Genomic DNA, 23,885 nt, shown 5'->3' with positions numbered 1-23,885 from the left:
GTAATTTTCCAGTTGTGCTATTTGTTTAGGTACCTATTTTGTGTAGATAGCACAAAAGACATGACCCTGGTCTCCCCCTGAGATAGGATCACTGCTATTTAATGTAATCCCTTAAACAAGTACCAGCAGAGTACCCTACACAGATGCCAGAAAGTAAATGAATTGTTAAATGTGTGATTGTGGTATTTGTAGTGTAGTAGCACTTTATAAGCTGTGCTCATAGAAAATTTACTATATAGATTAAATGTAAACAATGTATATAGATGTTAAAGCAACAGGCAGTATAGTCATTAAAAAACCTTGCAAAACAAATAGATAACCCTTGCCATTAACATCTGAATTTTTTCCATGTGAAACTGAATTTTTTCTGCCCATGAAAACCTGCAAGCTAACTTAGATAAATTAGGCAGATTTCCCTGGAATGGTCTTGCTAGACTAAAGCTGACAAGAGTATTTGCACAGGAGAAAAACCAATTTTGGTGGAATTGTGGTTGCATTTCCATGTCTCTCGGCCACCTTTTTTATGCTGTAAAAGTTGCACTTTATGTGTAATTTTTAGGAAATCTGCAGCGACTTCAGACTTTACTTTGACATGGAAATTAATTGTCCTAGGTGGGATAGTTGGCCATATATAGATTTCCTGGAAAAAACATAGAGTTGGCCTTGTCCCATGGATCCAGCCTGTTCAGATCCCTCTTCAGAGTCTTCCTACTCTCCAGCAGATAAACACCACTTGTAGCCATCTGCCAGCTGGATTTAACTCCATTTAGACCATTCTCTGTGCCCAGCCATCCAGGCAGCTTTTTAACCCAGCAAACAGTGCCACCATCCAAGCCAGGAGCAGCCAGTTTCTCCAGGAGAATGTTGTGGGAATCTGTGTCAAAGGTTTTATTCGTGTCTTAAATAAACATCCACAGCCCTTTCCTCATGCTTTAATGGGGTGTCCTTGTGATGGAGGGAGATCAAGTGAGCTGACCTGCCTTTCATAAATCCATGCTGGCTGGTTCTGTTCCCAAAGAAGAGATTGAGTACATCAGCCTTTTCTTCAGCCTTTGTCACTACATTTTACCCCACGTCCAGTAAAGGGTGGAGGTTTCCCTTAGCCCTCCTTTGTTGCTAATGTATTTACACAATCATTTTTACTGGCTTTTACAGCAGTAGCCAGATTAAGTTCTAATTGAGTTTTGGGCTTTCTAATTTACTCTCTGCATAATCTCACCACATCCTCCCAGACCTCCTAAATTGCCTTCCCCTGCTTCCAAAGATCATAAACTTACCTTCTTTTTCCCTCTCTGCCAAAGCTCTCCGTTCACCCAGGCTGGTGGTCATCTTCACCATCTTGTCTCTTGGCACATGGGGACAGCCTGCTTCTGCATCTTTAAGATTTTCTCCTTGAAAGATGTCCAGCCTTCCTGGACTCCTTTGCCCTGCAGGAAGGTCTCACAGGGGACTCAGGTCAACCAGACTTCTAAACAGGCCAGTGTCTCTCTCACAGTGTTGCTGTATCTGTCCAGACAGTCACTGGAAAGCTTTGTATATAAATGAGAGGTTATATTTGAAATTTTCCTCTTGTCAAATACTATCCTTTTGGGGAATAATTGCATTGTTTTGACCCAGATGTTCTCAGGACTGGAAGTTGGTAAATTTTCTTTGCAGAAGAGATCTGTAAAGCAGGACTTGGTCCTTTGTGTTCTGTGCTTTATTGGCTTTTTTCTTGGGAAATAGAATTTTATCTAATTAAAAGCTGCATTAGTGTTTTATCTAATTAAAAGCTGAATTTCTTACTGACCAGAGCTATTAGAAGTATTTTTTCTGTAATAAAAATATCTAAAAATTCAGTAGTGCCCAGTTCATTTTTGTGTTGATTAAAATTTAATGACCATTGTGAAGCCTAAATTTATCAGAGCTTCCATGTGTGCATGTAATATTGCTCTCAGCTTGTATTCATGAGTTCTTAAACTCAGTGCATTCTCCGAATTTATTTAGGCATCTTTTTTTTCCCTTTGCCTTTGGAAAATACCAAGGGACATTTCTGTGAGGAATATGGGAACTGCAGAGTGGGATGCACAGGAAGGCACCTCCTGTCCCTGAATCCCGTGACCTGTCCTCTTCTCTTACCTGAGCTCAGTCTTATCATAGCTGTTTCTTCTCTCCTGCTCTTACTAGAGAAATCAAAACATGCAGTATGGATCCAGCCTCTGGGTTTAGGCAAACTTAATTTTTGGTGCTGTCAATAGCTTCACTTGGCATGAGCTTGCTTTCTCTTACGGGACAAATAAGGGAGTTTTTTGCCTGGTGGCTGCTCAAGCCAAGATTACCTCATTGTTGAGGAAAGAAGTTTCTTTCAAGCTGAGAAGCACTCGACCATGAAGTGAAATGTCTGGCAGGAGGGAAGGAGAAAAATCTTTAAAGAAGCTGTAATCACATAGTAATAAAACTGTCAGTTCTATCTCTCATGTCAGAATAAATGTTTTGGTGCTCCCTATCAGGCAAGCGGTTGAGTTGCTATTCACTACCACGGGAAGGAATTTACCTTTTTTTTTTTTTTAATATTAAGCTATCAGGTAGGTTTGAATATTGCTTTAAGTAAAGGAAAAGATCTCTCTAGGCTCCTGTTTGCAGAGTTGCTGAGAACTAAACAATAGTTCTCATTCTTCAACAGAAACAAGCTCTAAAAATGTTTTAACTTAGTGGGACAAGAAAATGTCAAATGCTGTGGTATTTATGCCAGAAAAATGTATGTTGTGTAATGGCTTAATTTCATCCAACCAACCCTGGTTTGGGGTTTTTTTTTTAATATTTCTTTCCTTCTCTTCATTCCTGGCATGTTACCCCCTAAAATCTGAAAAGTCACCCCCAGCCATTGTTTTCTCCTTGTACATATTGCAAAACTATAAATGGCCGCAATAACTACAAGCTATGGGAGTGTATTACCTCCTGCAGTAAATATACTTCTTCCAATGCTTTAGTTCCTTAAGTAGTATAAAAATCCATTCTTATGATAAAAATTTAAAAAATCTGCACTGACCCAGGGTTTGGAGCCAGCTGCAGAACTTGCTCAGGCCCAGTTTGAAATACAGATATTTCTGTGTAGGCAGTCAGATGAAATGGCTGGCTTTCAGAGTTGCTGTGCCCTTTTGCAGCAAGTGATTTCACTGGGATCCTGGAAATGAATTGTAATGGTGGAAGTGGAGTTGAGTTTTTAAAAAACTACTGCAGTCAAACTGCTTGTGGTGAGCATAGTGCAGGTTTCATTCATTACTGACTTTAGTACGAGTGGATTTGTGTCTGTAGGCTCTTGGCAGTCCAAAGGGCTCACTTGGACTTGAGATCTGTTTTTGTGGTAGCTTAAAAGCAGAAACAGCAATGGGAGGAACAAAAATTTATAAATAGCTGATAACTTGCATGCTCTTTCTCCTTCTTTGCTATGCATCACTTATTTATGAATTCACAGATGTGCATGTCTGTATATACATGCAGAAACACATACTTGTGTCATATATTTTCTTTAATTTACATTGATTAACAGCCTTCTCTGTGAAATAAAGTAGATGCCTTTCTGGTGGTGACCTTGTAAATATTAGTGATGTTGAGAGTATTATTCACTAAAAGTAGTGTTTTTCATTTTTTCAGATGGCATTTTTCAGTTTAAGATGCCATCTGAGCTTAAGTCCACTGTTGTTCCACAGTTTGACAGCCCAGACTTTGCAGAAACAGCAACAGTGACAAAAGAGACCACAGAACACTGCTGTGTTGGATGTGGCTGTGAGTCATACAGAAGACACAAGTACCCCCAGATTCCTTCTGCCTCTTCATCCCCTCCATCAGCTGCCTCTTCATCCCCTCCATCAGCTGCCTCTTCATCCCCTCCATCAGCTGCCTCTTCCCTGGCTGATGATCTTCCTGCCTCTCGGAGAGCTGATGTGATGAGTTTTCCATGAAACCACAAAAAACAGATAGGTAAATAAAAAGCACCTAACTTGAAAGTCAAAGTTCAGTGATCTTTGATAAATAATCAAAGCTGGAAGGACAAGAAGAACATCTGATGTAACTGCTGGTACTCTGTACTTCTCATCCTTTCTTAAGGGATAGCAGGACAAACTACAGCAAGCAAATAGCCCCAGGGAAGGATAAAACCTGAAAACATTATTTTGGCAAGAAAGCACTTAATTGCCTCATGTCTCTATGTGCTTTTTGAGTAAAATCCACACAGAGATATTTAAAATCATGTGTTTTTCTTCACATTTGCCAATCAGCATCATTGGAATTCCTTGTATCATGAGATTTCTTGGGCAAAACCTGGTATCTCCTGGGCAAGGTGTGGTAATTCTGCTTCAGAAAACTGAGTTGAAATAAGGCAGGGGAGATGTACCTAGGGAAGGGTAATGGAGCAGAGCCAGCAGGAGGCACAGGGTCACTTCCCTGGTGCAGGGTGTCACATGGAGCGTGCAAACAGAAACGCCATCTGTCAGCTGCTCCTCATGAAGCACTTGTGCAGTGGCCATCCTGTCTCCTCTTCCGTGCTTCCTCCTGAAGTTCAGCTGCTGAATGGTGCTGAAAATGTTTTCAGGGACCAGCGTGGGATAAAACATTTATTTGAGCAAGACTGTATCATGCTGTGAGACTAATCCAAAGCAAGATTGAAGTCATTCTTGCTGCACTACAGTGTTTTGTCAAGCACTTACTTAACAGAGCAGAAATTTTTTCTCAAGTTAAACACTTCATTTATGCAGATTTTTGATTTTAGCAAATGTGTTGTTCTGCTGTTTAGGAGATTTTTGGTTTGAAGCAACAGTGTGCTATTGAAAAAATCTCTGTGTGTGAGAATCTCCTTTGAAAGTGGGCTTGTTATTTTGTTAGGGAAAAGGCCAATGCTTCTTGAGTAATCCAGATTTCTCCTGCGTGCTGCGAGTCATTCTGAATGCTCAGCTAGAGAAGCAGAACTGCCCTGGTAAGGACAGAAGTGTTGGAAATGGAAAAATAACTTGGGCATACTGCAGCAGGAGCTCTGCAAAACACTGCTGATTTGGTGGAGGCACAGCCTGCAAACAGAATGGCAGTAGGAGCCAGGAGAGACTTGGGTCAGGGCCACATTTTTCTCCCACTTCCCTTTTTCCTGTATTTCTATATAGACTGTATGTCTTGATTCCTGCTGGCACCATGCTAGTTTGGTTTTTTCATTTTTCTTTTTTGAAAGCAAAATATTAATCTGCTCCAATCTGCAGTCTTGGGTTGCGATTTTTTAAATATTTTGAATGATCTGAAGACTTTGATGTGCAGCAATGTGAAGCTGCCTTATTGTGGAACATTTGCATGCACACGTGGCACTGACAGCCAAGTTAAACGTGTATTTCCTCTGGAAATCACCTTCCTTTTTTGTATGCAAATTACTGTCTTGTTAGGTGTCTAAGGCTATCTGGTTGGTTTTCTCCTACTTCCCCCTGGAATTATGTACTCAAGGCAGAAAGCAGAGCTTGAATTTGTTGAAGTTTTGCAACTAACTGATAGTCCATACTCATGGGACTTTCCACGCTGTAAGGATGGGCCTAATGTTGCACCTTAAGGACCCAGAAATGCAATTGAGCAAGGGGAACAACAGTGATCTGGGGACCCTATTTGCATCAGATACCCCACAGCCAGGTCTTTGTTACAGTACAGATGTGTTCCCTGGGCATCAGCTGCTGAGAAACTCAGCAAAGGGACACTCCAGACAGCCTCGCTGCAGTTATGCAGACAGCTACAAAGCTTGGCAAGGGGGAAGTGTTGCTGTGTGGTGAAGGCAGGCAGATGGGTGTGAAAGCAGACAGAATGGGAAGTGAGAGAGCTGTAATTGCTCTCTTAACGCTTTCTCCACTAGAGCTGGGCACCCAGGTGCACGTTGCACAAACAAAACTATTTTTTTTAGTTTTAAAAAACCCTTCAGATACGTATATTGAAGTATTTCATGGGCCCTGATGTTTGCAATAATAGTTCTGGAAACAGTGAAATAAAATCACCACTTGAGGACATTTTCTTTATAAACTATGGCAATATTCTGTATGGTGTTACTGTCTGGTTTCTCTTCATATTAACTTAGCTATTGTGTGTGGCTTTAGGCTTTACAGTTTAGTAGGTGGAATAGGTTTCATCTATGAAAGGAAGGCACTAGTGTTATAAATAAAACACTTGTTTCTATGTTCTCAAAAATCCATCATTAGGAGAGCTCCCTGTAAATGGTAAAAGTTTTGCATTAAAGAATCAGAAAACATCACCCTGTAATGTGTCTGCAGTGTGCCTGTTGCTAATGAGTTGACAGCAAAGTTCAATGCAGTTTTTGTTTACTGTCTCATGAATTGACTTTAGTTTACAGTGCTGTAGGCTAGGTCTCGTTAATTTTGTATTTTTGTTTAATTGAGTCGCAGGACCTGTGATTGGCTTGAATATGTTGTATGCCCTCAGTGGTGCAAGCGCCCGAGACAGTGAAACTCCAGCATGAAGAGTGATCTGCTCATCCAGTGTGCTGGGTGGAGCTTCTTCTGGGTAAAACCAGCTCAATGTGAGAGTGGGATATAAAGTGTTATACCAGTCTTGATGGTCTGCTACACAGGACAAAAATGCATGTAGTTAACTTGCCTTTTAGAGATTCTTATTCCTGGTCTCCCATTAGTCTCAGAAAAAAATGTATTCCTTATATTTCCTGTTTTTTCTTTAGGTGTTAATATGAGAATTTGAACTGTATTGTGACTTATGTTTTCCTGTTCACATAATAATTCTTGTTTATTATATTTTGGCGGTCTAATAAGGTATATCACAGAAGACTTTGGAGTGTGCCATCTATTAAGGGGTGCCGCTTGTGGCAGGAATGAAGGAAGATGGCCCTGAATGGGGCTGTTGGACCAAGGCACTCAATGCTTATGATACATTTGTATCATGCAGTGAGTGGGGGCATCTGCCCACAATTGCTAATACCTGCTGCTTGTTCTACCTCAGCAGAAAGCTGTGCTGCTTCATCTGCTTTCAGCATCAGCAAGCATCACAGTGTTTCATGGAGGTGATCTGTATGTTCTGACAAAATCTGCTTTCAGCATCAGCAAGCATCACAGTGTTTCATGGAGGTGATCTGTATGTTCTGACAAAATCTGCTTTCAGCAGCAGCAAGCATCACAGTGTTTCATGGAGGTGATCTGTATGTTCTGACGAAATCGCTGTGCACCCTCTCTTCTCCTTCCTGTGATGACACTGTTCTTGCTGGCACACAGCACTGACAAGTTGGTACAGAGCCCAGACTCTGCATCAGCTGGAACAAATACTAATTTTGTGAAACATTTGTTCCCTGTATTTTCAGGTGGCTTTTTCCTGTCAGTTTGTAAGAATTCCTTTGTGAGAAGACTGTAGTGTTTCCGCTTTTCTCTTGACTTCCTAATAATTGTAAATGGTTCTGCTTGTAATGAAGGTTCCAGGTCATAAAAATGAATACTGGGTAACAAAATTGATGTTTTTCATGTACAGGGATATCTTTAGGGCTGTTTAAATGAGGAGTCTGACATATTTGGGCATTTAGTTGAAACCACTATGGAAAATAGTGCTCCATGTTGGACTCAATGATCTGTCAGGACCTTACTTGATGCATTCTGTGTTTAAGATGTGTAAGTTATGTAAGTTGTTTACTTTGGAGAGCCCCATTATGCTGTAATTGGAGAATATTACTAAGTAGGTGTTATCTCCTGTTAACAATGGTAGAGACTTGTACAATTCCTAGGATGCTGCTCTGAAAATTTATCCCTGGACAGCCATCCCAGCATAATTTCACAGAGAAGTGCCTGCTGATGGGGGTTGAAATGTACTAGGAGGAGCTGTAATTTCTAAAAACGAAAGAGAGCTCTCAGAGGAAAGGGGTGGTCTATCCATGCCACATGTCAGCAGACTGAAGGAGAGGAAATAAGCTTTGTCTTCAACTCAGCCCCAGAAATGTTTTGAGGGTTACAGGGGTTGTTTTTGTCTTTGGGTGTTACTAGAAGAATGCACAGCTAAAACTTCCCACCTCTCTCAAGGTAGTAAAGTTGTAATAAAGGCTTTCAATGCCTACCACAGAGATTTTCTGACATCTGTCTGCCTGTAGCAAGCACATATTTGAACAGGACTCTCTCTGTGCCTGCTGTGGCTTAGCACCAGCAGCCTGGCACGTTGCAGCCACTGTGTGGGAGTGGGATGTCTTCTCTCTATTTCCTCCCTTGGATGCTATGGGGAAAGGGCCCAGAGCAGGGACTGGGTATGCACCCCACACACTGAGGGTCCTCTTCTATCCAGACCCCCTTTGGCTTCAGCCAAGGAGCCTGGCTGGTGAGTTCACCAGCCTTACCCATGCAAATTTCTAGCTCTTCAGTATCCCTTGCTTTTAAGTCTGGATTTTTCCCTGCAGAACAGTGGGATTAGTACATGTGATAAGTACAAAACTCTGCATGGTATCAAATACCCAAGAGATTAAAAAACTTAAAGCTGTTGTCAAATGCCTCAGTTAATTAAAGTGATCTGTGATGTTGGCTTTTGGAATAATCCTTCCTCAATCTCACTTTGGAAATCAGCTGCTCAGGTGTTTACAGTGAAAAATTCATGTTTAACCCAGTCCAAAAAGAAGAAGCATTAGTCTGTCCAAGTATGGTAGCAGTTTTAATCCCATGTTTGTTGTTACTTTTTTTCTTTAGGGTACCATCTTTCTGCCTGGCAACAGAGTAATTGAGCATCCCTGCAATGAAGAAAGTCCAGGAAAGTTCCTTTTTGAGGTTGTTCCAGGTAGGATATTCTACTCCTTATCAAAAGCCTTTGCAGTTTGTCCTCAGTGACAAATGGCCACATCTGTTCTGCCAGAACAGAAGCTGAGGGTGATTAATGATTCAATTTAAGGGGAAAAAAAAAAAAAGTTTAATTTGTTAATATGGTGGTTCATAATTTTTTCATTCACCCCCAGGCAGCATAGGAAAAGGATGTGTATTTTGTCATTGTAAAGCAGAATTCCTCAGGGCAAGGAAGTGCCAGGTCCTGCTATTGGATCACAACAGCCCCATGTGGCATTGTGAGTTGGCAGCAGAGTGGCTGGAAAACCTCCCTGCAGAAAAAGACCTGGGGGGGCTCAACAGCAGCTGGACACGAACCAGCTGTGCCCAGGTGGCCAAGAAGGCCAATGGCATCCTGGCCTGGATCAGCAGCAGTGTGGCCAGGGCAGGGATTGTCCCCCTGGATTTGGTGGGGCCACTCCTTGGGTGCCGTGTCCTGCTCTGGGCCCCTCACTAAAGAAAGTCACTGAGGGCCCAGAGCGAGCCCAGGAAGGGCAGTGGAGCTGGGGAAGGGTCTGGAGCACGGCTCTGAGGAACAGCTGGGGGTGGTTTAGCCTGGAGAAAGGGAAGCTGGGTGGGGACCTTATTTCAGTTAACAAGTGACAGGATTAGGGGAAATGGCCTCAAGTTGCACCAGCAGAGATTTAGATTAGATATTGGGAAAAACTGCTTCACTGAAAGAGTTGTCAGGCATTGGGACTTCCTTGTGGAAGGGAAGTAGGGGAATCAACCTTATCTGGAGTTATTTCAAAGATTTACAGATGTGATGCTTAGGGACATGGTTCAGTGGTGGATGTTGCAGTCTTGAGTTTAATAATTGGACTTGATTTTTAAGCATGTTTTCCGAAACAAAAGAATTTTGTTTCCACATCCAGTCAGCCCAGTGTATTTATTCAATATGTTCTGTTAATCCCAGTATTACATTTCAAATTGCCTCCTATCATGGCTATTGGGAAGGGCAAATAGATGGTAATGTCTATTGTTCTTGATTTTTGCTATCAGAGCTCAAATGTGTTCACTGATGTGCCAAGTTATAATAAATTATAAAAGTGTGAGAAATATGAAGTAGACTTCAAAACTTGATTATGAAAGCCATGGGCAGCAAGGGATTGTTATGCAGAGACAGCCAGTGTGGTATCTCTGAGGTTTAACACTCACCCCCATCTTAAATCAATCAGATTTGGAAAGTTTCTCACTGTCTCTCCTCAAAGTCCCTTTTTTAGATGTTCAAAATATTGAAAGAAACCTATTTATTAATATATTAATTGCAAATCTGGAGTGGACTAAAATCTTTTTTCTGTTGGAAATTAAGTGAATTCTCCATATGTCCTGATTTATATGGCACCTTAATCTCTTTGATAATGCTGACACTGGGGATGCTTGTCCTTCATGCCCAAGTTGAGTGTGCTCCATTTCCCAAAATGTTTGTTACACCACCTTTCTATGGAGTCAAGTTAAAAAGTAATTTGTACTTACTTTTGAGCTGAGTTCAGTGTTTATCTGGAGCATCCCTGAGAATCAGGTAGGTTTTTTTGTTTTGCTTGTTTTCAGTTCTGAGAATGGGGTTTTGAATGTGTTTTAGGATAGCACCAGTGTATTTATCCCCCACCCCTGCCCCTCCGTGCTAACAAGCATGTGGCTGCAGAGACTTCCTACTGGACATCTAATGGCAAGGATTCATGACCAAAAAAGGGTTTTTTTGGAAAATCAGGACATTTCATGCCATAGCACTGATCTTTGGGGGATGAAATGAAAATGAAGACTCAGACTGGCTGTGGAGGAGGTATCACAGTGCAGATGTGAAGTAGAAGTGCCAGCTGTATTTTGTGCAGAGATGAAGTGAGCGTTGCCACTGTCGTCATGTCACTGTTGCTTCTCAAGGCAAGAATTTGTCAGCCCTCTGTAATGGAGCTGTTTGTCATCTGTATCCTCTTAGTGACTCAGTATAAAAGTCAGTTTTATAGGCTGACAACAACACAACTGAGCTCATTGAGTGTAACACAGAAAAGTGTATTGTAGCTAAGGTTCTGTTTAGCCTTTGTTAGCTTTTGTATGGGAAATCAGCTATGTAGCAGCAGGATCTATTTGCACATTTTTAAAGGTTTTGTCAACTGAGCATTGTGTTAAATGTATGGTGCCAAAGCTCATGCTGCTCTGGCATTTTTTTCCCTGTATTAAAAGTTGAAGCAATTTTAGTTACTATCCCAAAAGCAAAAGTGACAAGTCTTCTTTTTGTCTCTCGTGTCTGTGGGCGGCCTGAAAACTTGTGTGCGTGTGTTTGTTTATTGGTAATACATGCAAATTATTTTGGGAATGTATGTGGGAGTAGGTTTATACTAGGAAACTAATACTCTGTATGCAGCCATCTCTGAAGATGAATGGAAAAATGTGTGTGGAGACAAGTATCTTGCAGTTTTGGTGCTGTAATTAAAATACAGATGCCTTTAATTTGCATTTTGAAAACATTCTGTTCATTCTCTAAGTCATTGGATGATTAAATACTTAAAATTGTTCCTTCTTTAAGAAAAAATTTGGCAAGCTGACTAAGTTAATTTACAGGAGAGAAACTCTCTCCTGTACAGCACAAAGCCCACACCACTCTTCTGTGTGGGAGGTTTTTTATGCTGGAGTCAGTGACCATGAAATGATTAGTGATGCCTGTGCCTGTGCACTCAGAGGAATGTTTCATGGTCAACAAAAATCAGAAGAGGGTTTAAATTAATACCTTTTAGTGGGAAATGTGCACATACAGCCAAGTTGTGTGATTAGTTTTGAGTGATTGCATTGTATTTGGTAATTATTCTGAGCTTTATGTAGTGGATAAACCCTCGTTCTGTGCATTGATTGGATTCTAAAGGAAAGCTGAGGTTTTGCTCTTGGTGTGCAGTGTAATGGGGGAGGGAATCTGTGTTACCAGGGAACTGAAGCAGGTGACCTTGCTGTGCCTCGGTGGGTTACATGTCACCCATAGGTGCAGGACAGGGGCACAGCTGTGGTTTACATGTGTGGTGCTTTGCAGACAGGATTCCTGCACCTCACTGGCACCAGGAGCAGCCAAGCACAGAGATGTGGGAAGCTCAGGCTTGTCCACTGTTTCTCACACAAGTTTGAGAGTCCCCTGGACTCTCCAAGAGTTGTTGCTGCCTGAAGGCATTTGGAGCAAGTGCAGCATGAGAAGCCTTGCAGCAGGGGCCTGTGGCTTTCCTAGGGATGTCTGGATGCTTGTTAGGAGCTCCAAGGACTTGAATCCTCCTTTTCTGGTGCTCTCAGGAAGCACCACCACTCAGAGTAATCTGGGCCTGTGTAGGCAATTGGTCTAGAAGAGATGATGGTTATTGAATGGACAAAGGAATGTGCTTCATCATTGACTGGAGTTTGATCCTGGAAACTAAGCTGCTCATACTGCTACCCCAGCAGCTGCTGTTACTTGAGATCCTTGTGTGCTAGCTGATGTCCTTCTCTGAGTCTGATAAATCATTTTGCAGCTTGGCCTCAGGTAAGAAGCCAGATCATCACTCCTCACCATTTGGATGTTCCTGAATCACGTCTGTCTTTGTGCCTGTCCTGTCTTAATGCAGATTTCATGAAAAATTAACACAGAGGACAAGGTTACTTTCAGGACCATGTTCACTAGCAGGCCTCTTTGCAGGCTCTGATCTAAATCATGAGTTCCCTTAGAGACAAAAATATCCTAAAGAGTTCTCTGATGAGTTTTGCAGTTGCATGAATTTTAATATTTATTTAGTACTGTTTAAACTAGAACATACATTTCCAAATACTGATCTTCAGTATTCTTTGTGGAATCTTTTGCTTGTAAACTTTGTGCATCTGTGTTGTGTTTTTTACCACTGACAAAGTATCATAGTCCAGTATGTGCATCTGTGTAGATCAATTTGCAGTTTGGTCTTACTGAGGTACCAAAGTCAGTTCATCCCACTAAAAGCATTCTCTGTGCAGCCCCAAGTTGTGTCTGCGGTTTAAATCAAACTTAGGGATTATTCTGTGCTTAGGGATTATTCAGACTGTTAGGAAAGAACTGTAATAATCCAGCAAAGTCACTTGGAGTCTCTGCTGATGCTTTTTTTTCTGCATTTGTGTCTGCTGATTTCTTGTGCTTGTGGATCCTGGGCTATATCACTTCCTATCAGGCAACATGAGATTTTGTCTTGAGTCATGCAGGGTGGAGACTGCAGAAGGCAAGAATTACACTTTGTTAAAGGTCAGTTTGTCAGGCTCTTAATTAAAACCTCTGTGAGGGAGTGAAATACTAAATTCCAAGAACTTTGAAATAGTTAATTTTTTTTCATTAGTCAGAGGAAGAGTGGCATCCAAAGGCTTTTTTCTTTGTTTCTTCATGTATTTAATTGCATATTGTATGGCAACCTGCAAGAAATGTAATTTAACTGTTTTGGTAGGGAGTGTGAGATGGGTTTGAGGCTTGGGGTTTTTTAAGCTTCCTTTATGTGAAAGATTGGATAATAAACGATTTTGCTGCTTCTCCTGCAGTAAGTTTTCACTGTTTTTAGTCAGCTGAGATGTGCACAGGTAGGTCTGTGCCCCTGTGGCTGAGAGCCAGGGCTCTGTTTTGCTGGTGTGTGTCACACTGATCTCCCTGTCAGTGAACAGCCCATTTAGCCTCCACAAAGGTGTTGGGAGGTTTGAGAAGATGAATGAATTCCACTTTGTTGTGAAGTTACCAAAACCTCTTGAGTTCCCTGTTGCTGTACACTGTTTAGCAGGTTAAGCCCTTTGAGACTTTCGCCATGAGTTCTCAAACATCTGAAACAGGAAGGCCACACTAAGTGCTAATTTTTGCCATCTACTGATTCACAGTGATTTTAATTAAGGGTCCATGAAGGCCTGGAAAATGTGGATTTGCTAAGTTGACTTGTATTTTTTCCCTAAGGGACACAAGTAAGACAAAACAGAAATTGCAGATATATCTTTTTCAGCTAAAAAAGAAATTTTCTTTATAGTGTTCCTGTGTACCTTAGCAAGTTAGATACCAGGTGCTTACTGTAGCTTCAACTTCAATACCCTTCTCCTCTGATATCAGTACTTTTTAGTCCTGTAATTCCTATTGACAGCCAGAGTTCTGTGGGATGGGAAAGGTTGGACTTTACAGTGAGGCACCAAGCAGGGCAGGTGGTTAGCTGACACGTTTGACTATGGCTGATATGATGCAGCATCATGTTTCAGGGATAGAAATGTTGTAGAAGGTTTAGAGCCTGTTGTTTTGAAATAGAACTGTGTGTTTTCTGTAAGGATGTAGCCTTGTAAGAAATAAGGGACAAGAGCTCCCTGCCTTATCTTCTCAGGAGTACTTGCCATGTCCTAAGTGAGGCTACACCCACACATGCAGCAAATAGCTTTCTTTGAAGGCTTAGCAGAATATTGGCAACCCAGTGCAATAAGCAAATTCTCTTCTGTTGACTTCGGGAGAATATTGTTTGTGTATTAAGAGGTTTTTCCTGCCCTGATACAAAAAAAAAGACTTCCCACAGCGCACGTGTGCACACACCTGAGCACTGCGGGTGCTCCCTCTGCCTTTGCTGTCAGGCAGATTCTCTGCATTCCCCTTGCCATCAGCATAGCTAGCCCAATTTATTCCCTTTTCTCCACAATATAAAACCCCAAACCGAAGTGTTAAACCATTCAGCTGCTCTGACTCCTTGCCGGCGCTGAATTCCTGGCTCCTGGTATGATGCGGGCGGATTTAATTGATGCTGCCAGGAAGATGAATGCCTCCCCCTGTACGTGCTGACAGCCAGCAGTGCCTCTTCATTAGTCGTCAGGAGCACAGCACCTCAAGGGCATTGCTGATAGCGCCGGCTGAACTAATTGTACCTCTGATATCTCGTGGAGGGAGCAGACAGGCTGTTTAATCAAATGGGCACCAGCCCCGCTGCACAGATATCTCTGTGTAATCGCCCATTGCGCTAAAGCAGCTCTGAGCCCCGCTCCTTCCCCGTCGACGATCTCCTGAAAGCACTGCCATCCTTATTAAGGGTGATACATTTCTCAGAAACCTGTCTGGTTGAGAGCCACCTCTCTGCACTTGAACACATTGGCATGCACTGCCTCATTCTCATCCTTTGAAAGGTGATTCAGAACTGATTTTTTTATTTTTTCAAGTGAGTCTTGGAGGTTCCTGGAGTCAGCGAGCCAGGGAAATGAAGCTGGCTGAAGCCTTACTGCATGTTTCTCACAAGGTTAATGGTGAGGGCTCACTGGAAAGGAACGCTCTTCCATCCTGAGCAGCAGCTCTCATGATGTGGATTTAGTTGATGTGCCCAGTTTTGTCTCCTTAGTAGTTTTCAGAAAAACAAAACCCAAACTATCCTCAATCCTATGTCCCTGTGAAATGAGATGGTGGGTCATGCCACTGAGCTGTAGTGCTACCACCATAAAATCTGCTCATTTCTGTACAAGTCAATGCATGTGATAGCCCCTTTTACTTATGTTTTTGTGCCTTTCTAGTCATGGCTACTGAGCAACAACTGGGTGAAGTCACCAAGTTTAGGAAACCTTCTTTTTGTTCCAGTGCCTCCTTCTGTGACATTGGACCAAGTCTTACCTTTCTGTGCCTATGTGTCCACACATATTTGAGATGATACCTGCAGAACAAGCCTTGCATACTAACGGAGTCAGTCTGAATTAATGACAACCTATGTATGAGGGCTTTGGGGGAGAGAGGCAGTGCTGAGATTGAGACACATACTTCCAGAGTGACATGAGTGCTTTTGCCTCATCTCCTTCATATGGAAGATCCCCTCACAACACTGTATCTTAAAGATTAAGATCTCATATTATGAGATCCCCTCACGATACTGCATCTGATTAAAGATTGATATTGGTGTGACTCAGATTTGGGCTACTAAATGACTACCAGAAAATGCCCTGTTTATCATGCAAGAGGAAATGAAGCACCTTTTTCCGTTCAGAAGATGAGATTGCTTTTCTGGTAGAACTCAAGCACTAGTATGTAGCAAAGAAGAGTCTGAAATAACAGTTTTACACAGAATTTCTTTAAATATGGAAGCATTAATTAATAGGGTTTTTTTGGCCCAGAATTATCTGATAGTTGAAGTTTAGGCCATCTGGTTTTGAAGTGAAGGAATTAGATCTAGATGTAAAAACTATTTAAAAGAAAAATAAAAGAAGAGCCTTCTCTGAATATCTTCTCTGAGGTATGCAGCATGTGTAGAATAAACACATTTCTCCTTGCTCAGATGGCTTGGGTATTGTATTTAGTGGAACATCATAGATTTTTATATATAAAACCCAATATCTTGAATCCCTTCTACCTTGATGAATGAGTGCAGACTATAGGCTAAAAGTGGGTTTATATTAGAAATAGTAGTAATGTTGCCTGTTTTCTGAATGTTATTTTCTAGTTACAGTCTATTTTGAAAATAAGTGAGAGAGGTGAATAATTTCTGAAATCTACTGAGCAATTGTAGATTTCATCTAAAGTAATTCTGCTTAATCATCTGTTCTCAGTGACATTAATTTCATGTGGCAGAAGACTGTACAGACTCTATAAAAATTCACCCATACTCCATAAAAATGTACCATTACTCAAGCATGGTGTATGAAGCTGAAGTTTAAATGTTATTTTTCACTTGTGTCTTTTAATTCAGCAGTGGATTGCTTTTATTGATCCTGCTTAGCCCGTGGTGCATGTGATCTGAGGTGTGTTGAGTTAGCAATATCGATCATTTGTGACCCGCTGCTGTCATTCTGGAGGTCATCTGCTGCACAGGTGAATTTGGAACATAATGGCAGTGGTACCTCTAAAAACTTAAGTGGCAAAAAAGCAAAGTTAATGGTTGAGTTTGTGATAAACTTCTCCCACCATTGTTGTGTGCACACACCAGATTGGCTCCCACTGAGGGTGCAGCTCATAATGAGCTTTGAGGGATACGGCTTATTCTCAGGCTATTTTAAACACTACTGGTAGTAATTGCAGCAACAATGAGATTTCTTTTCTCTGCCTCAGCTCTGCAGCCAGCACTGGATTTTGATGATCATTAATAATGTTGGAAAATGGCTCAAGTAGTGCCAGAAATGCAGAGAGAGTTCTCACAAAGCCAGGTGGTCTGTGGGAAGTGAGAAAGGTACCTGGAATGAGAGCTTGTTGGATCATTTCTGATAGTGATTTGGGGACCAAATTATAAGTGTGAGGAAGCACAATATTGGCTTTTTCCATTGTTCTGTTAAAAGGTGTGAGAAAATCCCTGAACTTTGAGTGTGCAGAGGCTGTGGGGCTAAAGATAAAGATAAATTGCACTCCAGGTGTGTGGCTGGAATGAGTTGTGAAGCTACAGCAGGTCATCAGTAAGGTCTGTGTCCATTAACCTTGTGTCCGTGGCTGCTTTGTTTGCCAGTGCATAATCTTGTGCGTTGATACTTTTGGCATTCTCTGGGGTGGAAGTACAAACTTTGCCTCAGAAGAAGCAAAATGCCTTTTTCTAAATACACCAGCTGCCTTCGTTGGTTGTTCGCGGTTTTTATAGCTTCGTGTAAGTCCCTCTAGTGGCGACATCAAAAAGTCCAGTGAAGTAATAGATGTTGTGTCTGGGATACCCAGTCCAAGGCTTTAGTTTTTAGCTTCATTATTGCTTTTTGGAATAAGCACAGTTTGAAACTTAGATTCCCAAATAAATCCTTTGAAGTAGGAAGAAAATTCTGGGAAAAAGTGAAAAGTCAGAGGCAGTGATAATCCAAGCTTCTTTTGACACAAGATGTTCCTAAATGCCCATACTGATATTTTTTGGATGGATCATGATGATGATCATTTCTCTCACAGAATTGAGGATCTATCAGCTTTAGTCAGCGTGAAAGGTTTTACAAGACAATAATGTTTTCATTGCAATTGTCTGTGTGCACTTTCTGTATTTCAGTTGTTAAAAGACGCTCTGTATTCTATTAAGTAAGGAAAATAGCATTGTAGGAAGAAGTGAGACAGAAATGTGATGGGGGCAAACTCCAAAGCATAGAAATTCAAGAAATTTGGTGGGGCATTTTCTAGTACAGATGTTTGCCAGTCTTTTGTAGTAGTAGTAATAATAATAACAATGATAAAAACCAACATAAAATTCCCATGCTCATTACCATTTTCAGCAAGAAAATCTGCAGGTGCAAAATGTAATTCAGTTAAGATGCATATCACCTCTTCCATGATACAGCTGTTGGGATTCCACTGTAAATGTCAGGAAAGCCAGAGAGGAAGTAACTTGCCTGAAGCTGTCTGGAAATCTGGTGGCTGACTCTGAAGGCAGATCTTGCCTCCTTGGTGCACCAAAGACCCATTCCTCTGATGTGGGATGAAAAGGATGGAAGTTTGTGAAGTCCTCTTATCTCTGAAAGTAGTGGGAAAATCCAAGTTCCACTTGGATTAAATGATGGTTTAGCAAAGCATCCTTCAAATACTTTACTTCATAGTGCCTAGGTAATCTGAATAGGACCTGGCTTTTTTTCCAAAAGTTTGCAGATCTCACAGCGGACAACTCATGTTTTCTCAAGTGCTTGGGTGTTGCTGCCTGACTGAACCCTCCACCCTGTGGCAGTATGAGGCTCCCAAGTCCTTTGCTCTTTGTCCCACCCTTCTGCATAATCTTTCATCTTCCCCCTTTTCCATTACTGGTGCCTGGGGAACACTGATCCTTACTTAAAGCATCATCTTTCTTCTTTTCCAGCCTTGTATTAAAAGGATGGGAAAAAAATTTTTCAAACCCATGGTGACTGCAAGGACCTCACTTGTTTCTTCAGCATGGGTGTCAGATTTAATGCTGAAAAGGCAGAATATGAGCCAATTTCAGAGTTACATCATGTACATGGTTATGCAGAATGTTAAAAGTGAGGTTAGGCTGATTCCTTCCCTTTGACAGGAGAGGAAAACCTTTCTGTGAAATGTGAATGTCTCTTCCTAGGCCAGCGTTGTCTCATCTCTCCTCATGGAGTCACAGCTTGTCCTGCTACCTCTGGAGGTGGAAATCTCTGCTAATTAAACTCTGTCTCTTATAAATCTGATGGGCATAACTTGTGAAATTGTGATGTTCTGTGCTGTATTTCAAATCCCTGCTATATCCATAAATTTAGTGAGCTCTTAAGTTTTATTTTCTGGAAGAAATAGCAAGGAGGACCATGTGATTGATGTGTGTTCATGAAGAGATAGTGTCAAGCTGCAAGCCCATGGCTGACTGTCAGGTTTTATGGAGCAGGCCTGCAGTTTAGGTGATGACTAATGAAAGCATGAAGTCAGGGAGCATTGTTTGATGGTATTACACGGATTCCTGCTGCAGACTGAACATTCTCTGCTGCAGGAGGAGTGGGACTGCTTGCTCTGGCTTGAAGCAAGCCAAACCCAGCAGCCAGCATTCCCTGTCCGGCGTGTGTCGGGAGCAGCCTGCCCTTTGTCCGTGCGCTGTTGGATCTGCTCCTCAAGGGCTCCTTTCAGGGCGACACGGAAAATGTGACAGCCGTGTCACACTCTGCTGTGTGCCAGCGTGGAGGAGGAGAACACCCAGAGATGGGGGATTTTTGCAGCTTGCTGAGTGCAGTGCTGCAGCCACGGGCTCTGGGGGGAAGGTGCCATATGCTGCCATTTGGCACGGTGGCTGCGGGGGCACAAAGCACATCGTTGTCCTCGGCCTTGGCAGAAGGAGCTGGCAGTGTGCCTGCTGGGATGCTGCCTTTGGCAAGGGATGGGAGCGGCAGGGACGTGGTGGTAAAAGGGCAAACGTGTCTGTGCCTCGCGTGCCACGGTGGTGCAAGTGCTGGGGAGAGGGACACGCTGCCTGGGGCACTGTCCTGTGCCTCCTCCATTCTGCCATGGAAGGATCAGCTGCACCAGCAGTGAGTGGGGTCAGCACGGGGCTCCCAAACCATGGCGGGATAATGTGTCTGTAAGGAACCATAACTCCAATCAGGCTCTTAGTGTTAGAGTGGTAATAACAGGAGGCTTATGCCAGCTGATGGAGAGCGAGCTGGCTCTGTGGAGACCTTGCTGAACTTGGATGAACATCCCCAAACCAGATCAGGTACACCAGGGGCTGGTTTGCTTTGGAAGGACATGACACCTGCAGCTTCATGCCTTTCACTTTGTGTTGTGACTTACTGGGTGTGCACCTCATTTTCTACGGACAGAGGAGAAAGCAGGGGCTCAAGGAAAAACTTGAAATAAACTGCCTAAACTACCTGATGTATCTTTGCTCAGGGAACAAAATACTGACATCTCAGTGATGGTAAGAAAGTGGCACTGAGGTAGGAGAGTGTACTTTTAGCAGCAAGCAAGCCAAACATTGAAATCAAGGTACAAGAGACAATAATGGCTGGAGCTAAGGGGAACAAATAATGGAACTAAGCAGTGGGCTACTAAAATGGTATATTAAGGGGGTGTGTTTGCATCAGAGGAACATGAAATAATTTGTGCCATACCCTTATTTCCTTATTTATTGAGAGTCAGGTTGTGGTAAAGGCTCAAGAACAGCCCCAGTATAAAATCTGTTCCTGCAAGGCACACGTGCATGCCCGTGCTGTCCTTCTGTTTGCAGTATTGCAGAGGAGCAGCTCTGGAACAACTATGAGAGAATTCTGGCAGGGAGGGTAGCCTGCAGTTCATTATGGGCCTGGGATGGATAAAAGCACTTTTAGCTTCCATCTGTTCCAGTTTGGATCATGCTGATAGAAGGGTCATAGTTTTGTCAGTGATGGATATCTGAAGTCATTGCCATTTTTAGCTCATCCAGAACTTTCTCCCTTCTGTTTACTGGACATCTATCTTTCTTTTTGACATGTATTGCCAGATAGACTGCAGGTGGTGATGAGCTACAGGTGTTAGATGAAGTGCATCTCCCCTTACTGTCTCTCCCTCTTTCACTGCTGCATGTGGCACAGAAATGATGGGGAATGGGAATAGTTAGGGATATGTTTTGGCACCATTCAGGTAACTGTAATTTTGCTTTCCTGGAATCATATGCATAATTAGCTTACAGTTTTTGAGATATCATTAAAGTGTGAATGTAGCTTGAAAGTAATACAGAATGTAGATGCTCAACTATAATGCAATTCAAGAAATGGATTACCTGTCAAATACTTTATTTTCTGCATACTGAAATGTGAACATTTATAATCTTTTTTTTTTTTTTTTACATCTGTGCTGCCTTGTGATTAAATAAAGGCATCAAAGAATGTCTGAAATAATTCTCCTTTAAATAAAAATCAAAATCTGTTGTGATTATGGAAAATGGTGCACCATACACTGAGTACCCAATTATATCAGTCAGTAGTTCTTCATGGAAAGTGGCAAGAGACTGGCATTCTACTTTGGAAAGTTGTCATTATGATAGGAGTTGGGCCCATGGACAAGCATGTGTTTCCTTCAGAGATTCCTGTGTATCTCTAGAGGCAGCCTCTATGGACTGAAGAGTAGTATTTTTCCACAAAATATTGCAAATTTATTTGGTTCCTTATTATTAATCCTTGTGAACTTTTGTGATACCCAACCTGCCTGTATTGAAAATGCTGTAATTGCAGTCTTAACTCGAAGTGCCTATTTGTGATTCTCATTTAAAAGCTGTGTCAAAGGTGAATTAGACTCCAGTGTGCTAAAACCAATTTAAAGAATCCCCAAAGGCTTTTCATGTGGCAGACTTTTTAAAGCCACATCAATTTGCAGAGAAGTGGGCTTTCTTAAACAAGGTGCTGTAATAGGTGTGTACATATATATAATTTTGGTTTTAGTACAGCTTTGTCCACATGTGCAGATGATGGGAGAAGAAAAATGTGGAAGTCACATCCCACTTGAAAGAGCTTTTGATCTTGTGGGACTCCTACACACTTCAGTGATAAAACCACAGTTCAGATAGGTTTGGCAGAGAGTCAGCACTGGAGCTGGGATAACTGAGATTTATATTCTCAGAGTACCAATAGGTTCTGTTAGATCTGCAGCTGTTTTTAATGCATCAGCTCTCTTTTAATTCCATGACGTGTGACACCCCCTCACACCATGCTGGCCCATGGTTGAGTCCTCCTGTCTGAAATGCAGGCAGTAATGCATAATACTTTTCCTAAGGTGTTCTGTGTTTTTTTTCTCTACAGTAGTGCTACTGAGTTATGTGAACTTGACCTTAAAATTGTAATTGGTCACCATACCTATTCCTTGATTTTTAATTTTTTTAAATTATTCTTTGTTTTAATATCTGTATTATTACTATATTCTAAAGCAGATGATTCATACAATTCAGAGTTAGCCCTACTGACAGCAGAATTTGTCATCGCTGTAACAGTAATGTGAAAATTTATTTTTGTGAAGGGATGGGGAGATCAATATAATGTGAAGTGTGTGGCAGTTCTTTAAGTGATCACTTCACTAATTTATGTACTTAAGTGATTAATCTTGGCCAGCTCTTACACAAACCAAAATTTAAATCCAAGCTGGATTTTTTCTGCACCTGAGGCAGTGATGTATGACCTCTCTGTGCTCCACAGCAGTGTTTTGTTCTGCTGTGTGGCAGAGAACCCCTCTCCTGCTAAACAGACCTACTGAATAGTTTTTCTATGGTTAAAATTAATCTCAGTACTCACAGATCAGCTTCTCTAAATTCATTTAGTATTTCTACTGAGGTGGATGACAAAGCAGTGCATAAAGACCTCTCAGACCTAAGGACCTTTCAGACAGACTGATGGTGCCCTGATGTGGTGCCAGCCCATGAGCTGAGAGCACCCTTGTTTTGCTGCTGCTTCCAGTTTCCTTCAGATTTCCTATCCGGTACCAGCAAGCAGTGGTATTGTCACCAGGCCTTTGGCTGTTCCTGTACTTTTTCCAGTTCTCTCTTTGTCTTGCTAAGGGAAAGAATTGCAATCCCCTTTTCATGCCTGATGAGTCTTTGCTTCCCCTCTCCTACATCTTCCTGCCTTAGAGCTAGCTGAGGTTTTGCCCTCACTGTGTTCTCTGAGAGTTGTCAATGCCAGTCCTGTCCTGGTCACTCCATGCCCCAGCTACCACCCTGCTCTGAGTGACCAAAGCATTTATGTGGTCTTGCAAAAAATGTTGCTCCTGAAAAATCTCATAATGAGGCTTATGGGCAGGACTGAAAGGAGTGTTATCCCAGCTTTTGTCATGAAGGGCCAGTTATGGTTCAGTCAGCATGAACAAAGTCTAATACCATTAAGAGTCCACTGGTTTTCAGGGAGACATTAAAATCAAGGAAATTTTATGATCCATGCAGCCATGAAGTTAATAAAGTTAATGTTTCATTTTTATGGGCTGTGCTGTACCAGGATGGGTAGTGCATGGCAGTGCTGCCCTCTGCAGCCTCCTTTTCTGTGGCCACTGCCATCCTGGGGAGCTGTTTTAGGGCAGCACTGCCCTGGGTAAGGCTGGAAAGCTTCCCACCCTCAGCAAGGGCTTCTTAATGCTGGCTCCTGCTGTCACCCTGCTGATGTGCTGTACCCACCAGTGAGCCTCTCCCGGGGCTGCTAGGCAAGCTGGACTTGTCAGGTTTCTGTGGGATGCTCTGAGCCTTAGCTCATTTAATGATGCTCCTCCCAATTATCAGTGCAGATGTCTGGTGAGTAGGTAGGTATCCTCACACAGAGTCACAGCTGTGTGTTGGTCCCTGTTCTTCTTTATCTGAAAGTTTGTGCATTTTGTGCCTGTCACCAGTTCTGGCAACCCCTGGCAAGAAGACTTAATGCTTTATAGGTGGCATATTTTTGTAGAGTGCAGTTCTTTACTTGAAAATTTTTGAACATTTTTTGGAACATGGATGCTGTGTCCCTAGTGCTGCTTGTTCATTTTTCTGGACTTTGCACTAGGATGATGTTTTGAAGAAGGGGGCATTTCTGTGTGTTTTTCACAGCTTTAATTTTGAGTGTGATGAAGATGAGTAGTTAAATCTGTTGAAATAGCTTTAAAAGAGCCAAACAACATTTTCCTGCTCTACTTTTGTTTCTGTATTGAATAATCAAGTCCATTCAATTCATTCTGTGTCTCATGTGAGCAAAGAATATGGTATTCTGTCACCAGGTACACTTGGTCACATCATCTGTGTTTGCTGGTGTACGTAG

At 42.0% G+C, this 23,885-nt stretch overlaps 1 protein-coding gene across 2 annotated transcripts in view; it reads left to right on the top strand.

The window, feature by feature from the left end:
* ARHGAP24 (Rho GTPase activating protein 24) overlaps positions 1–23,885 on the top strand; it is a 183,641-nt gene that overhangs the window by 56,434 nt on the left and 103,322 nt on the right. For both annotated transcript variants that reach the window (XM_071431542.1, XM_071431546.1), the window contains one exon: positions 8,682–8,769. In XM_071431542.1, the coding sequence (XP_071287643.1) occupies positions 8,682–8,769 (88 nt within the window). The remainder of the gene's footprint in view (positions 1–8,681; positions 8,770–23,885) is intronic.

Source organism: Agelaius tricolor, unplaced genomic scaffold (assembly GCF_023055355.1).
Source record: "Agelaius tricolor isolate 1412-34295 unplaced genomic scaffold, bAgeTri1.0.p SCAF_8, whole genome shotgun sequence".
NCBI lineage: Eukaryota > Metazoa > Chordata > Aves > Passeriformes > Icteridae > Agelaius > Agelaius tricolor.
Note: the sequence above shows the minus strand (reverse complement) of the source record. Positions and strands in the feature narration are given on the sequence as shown.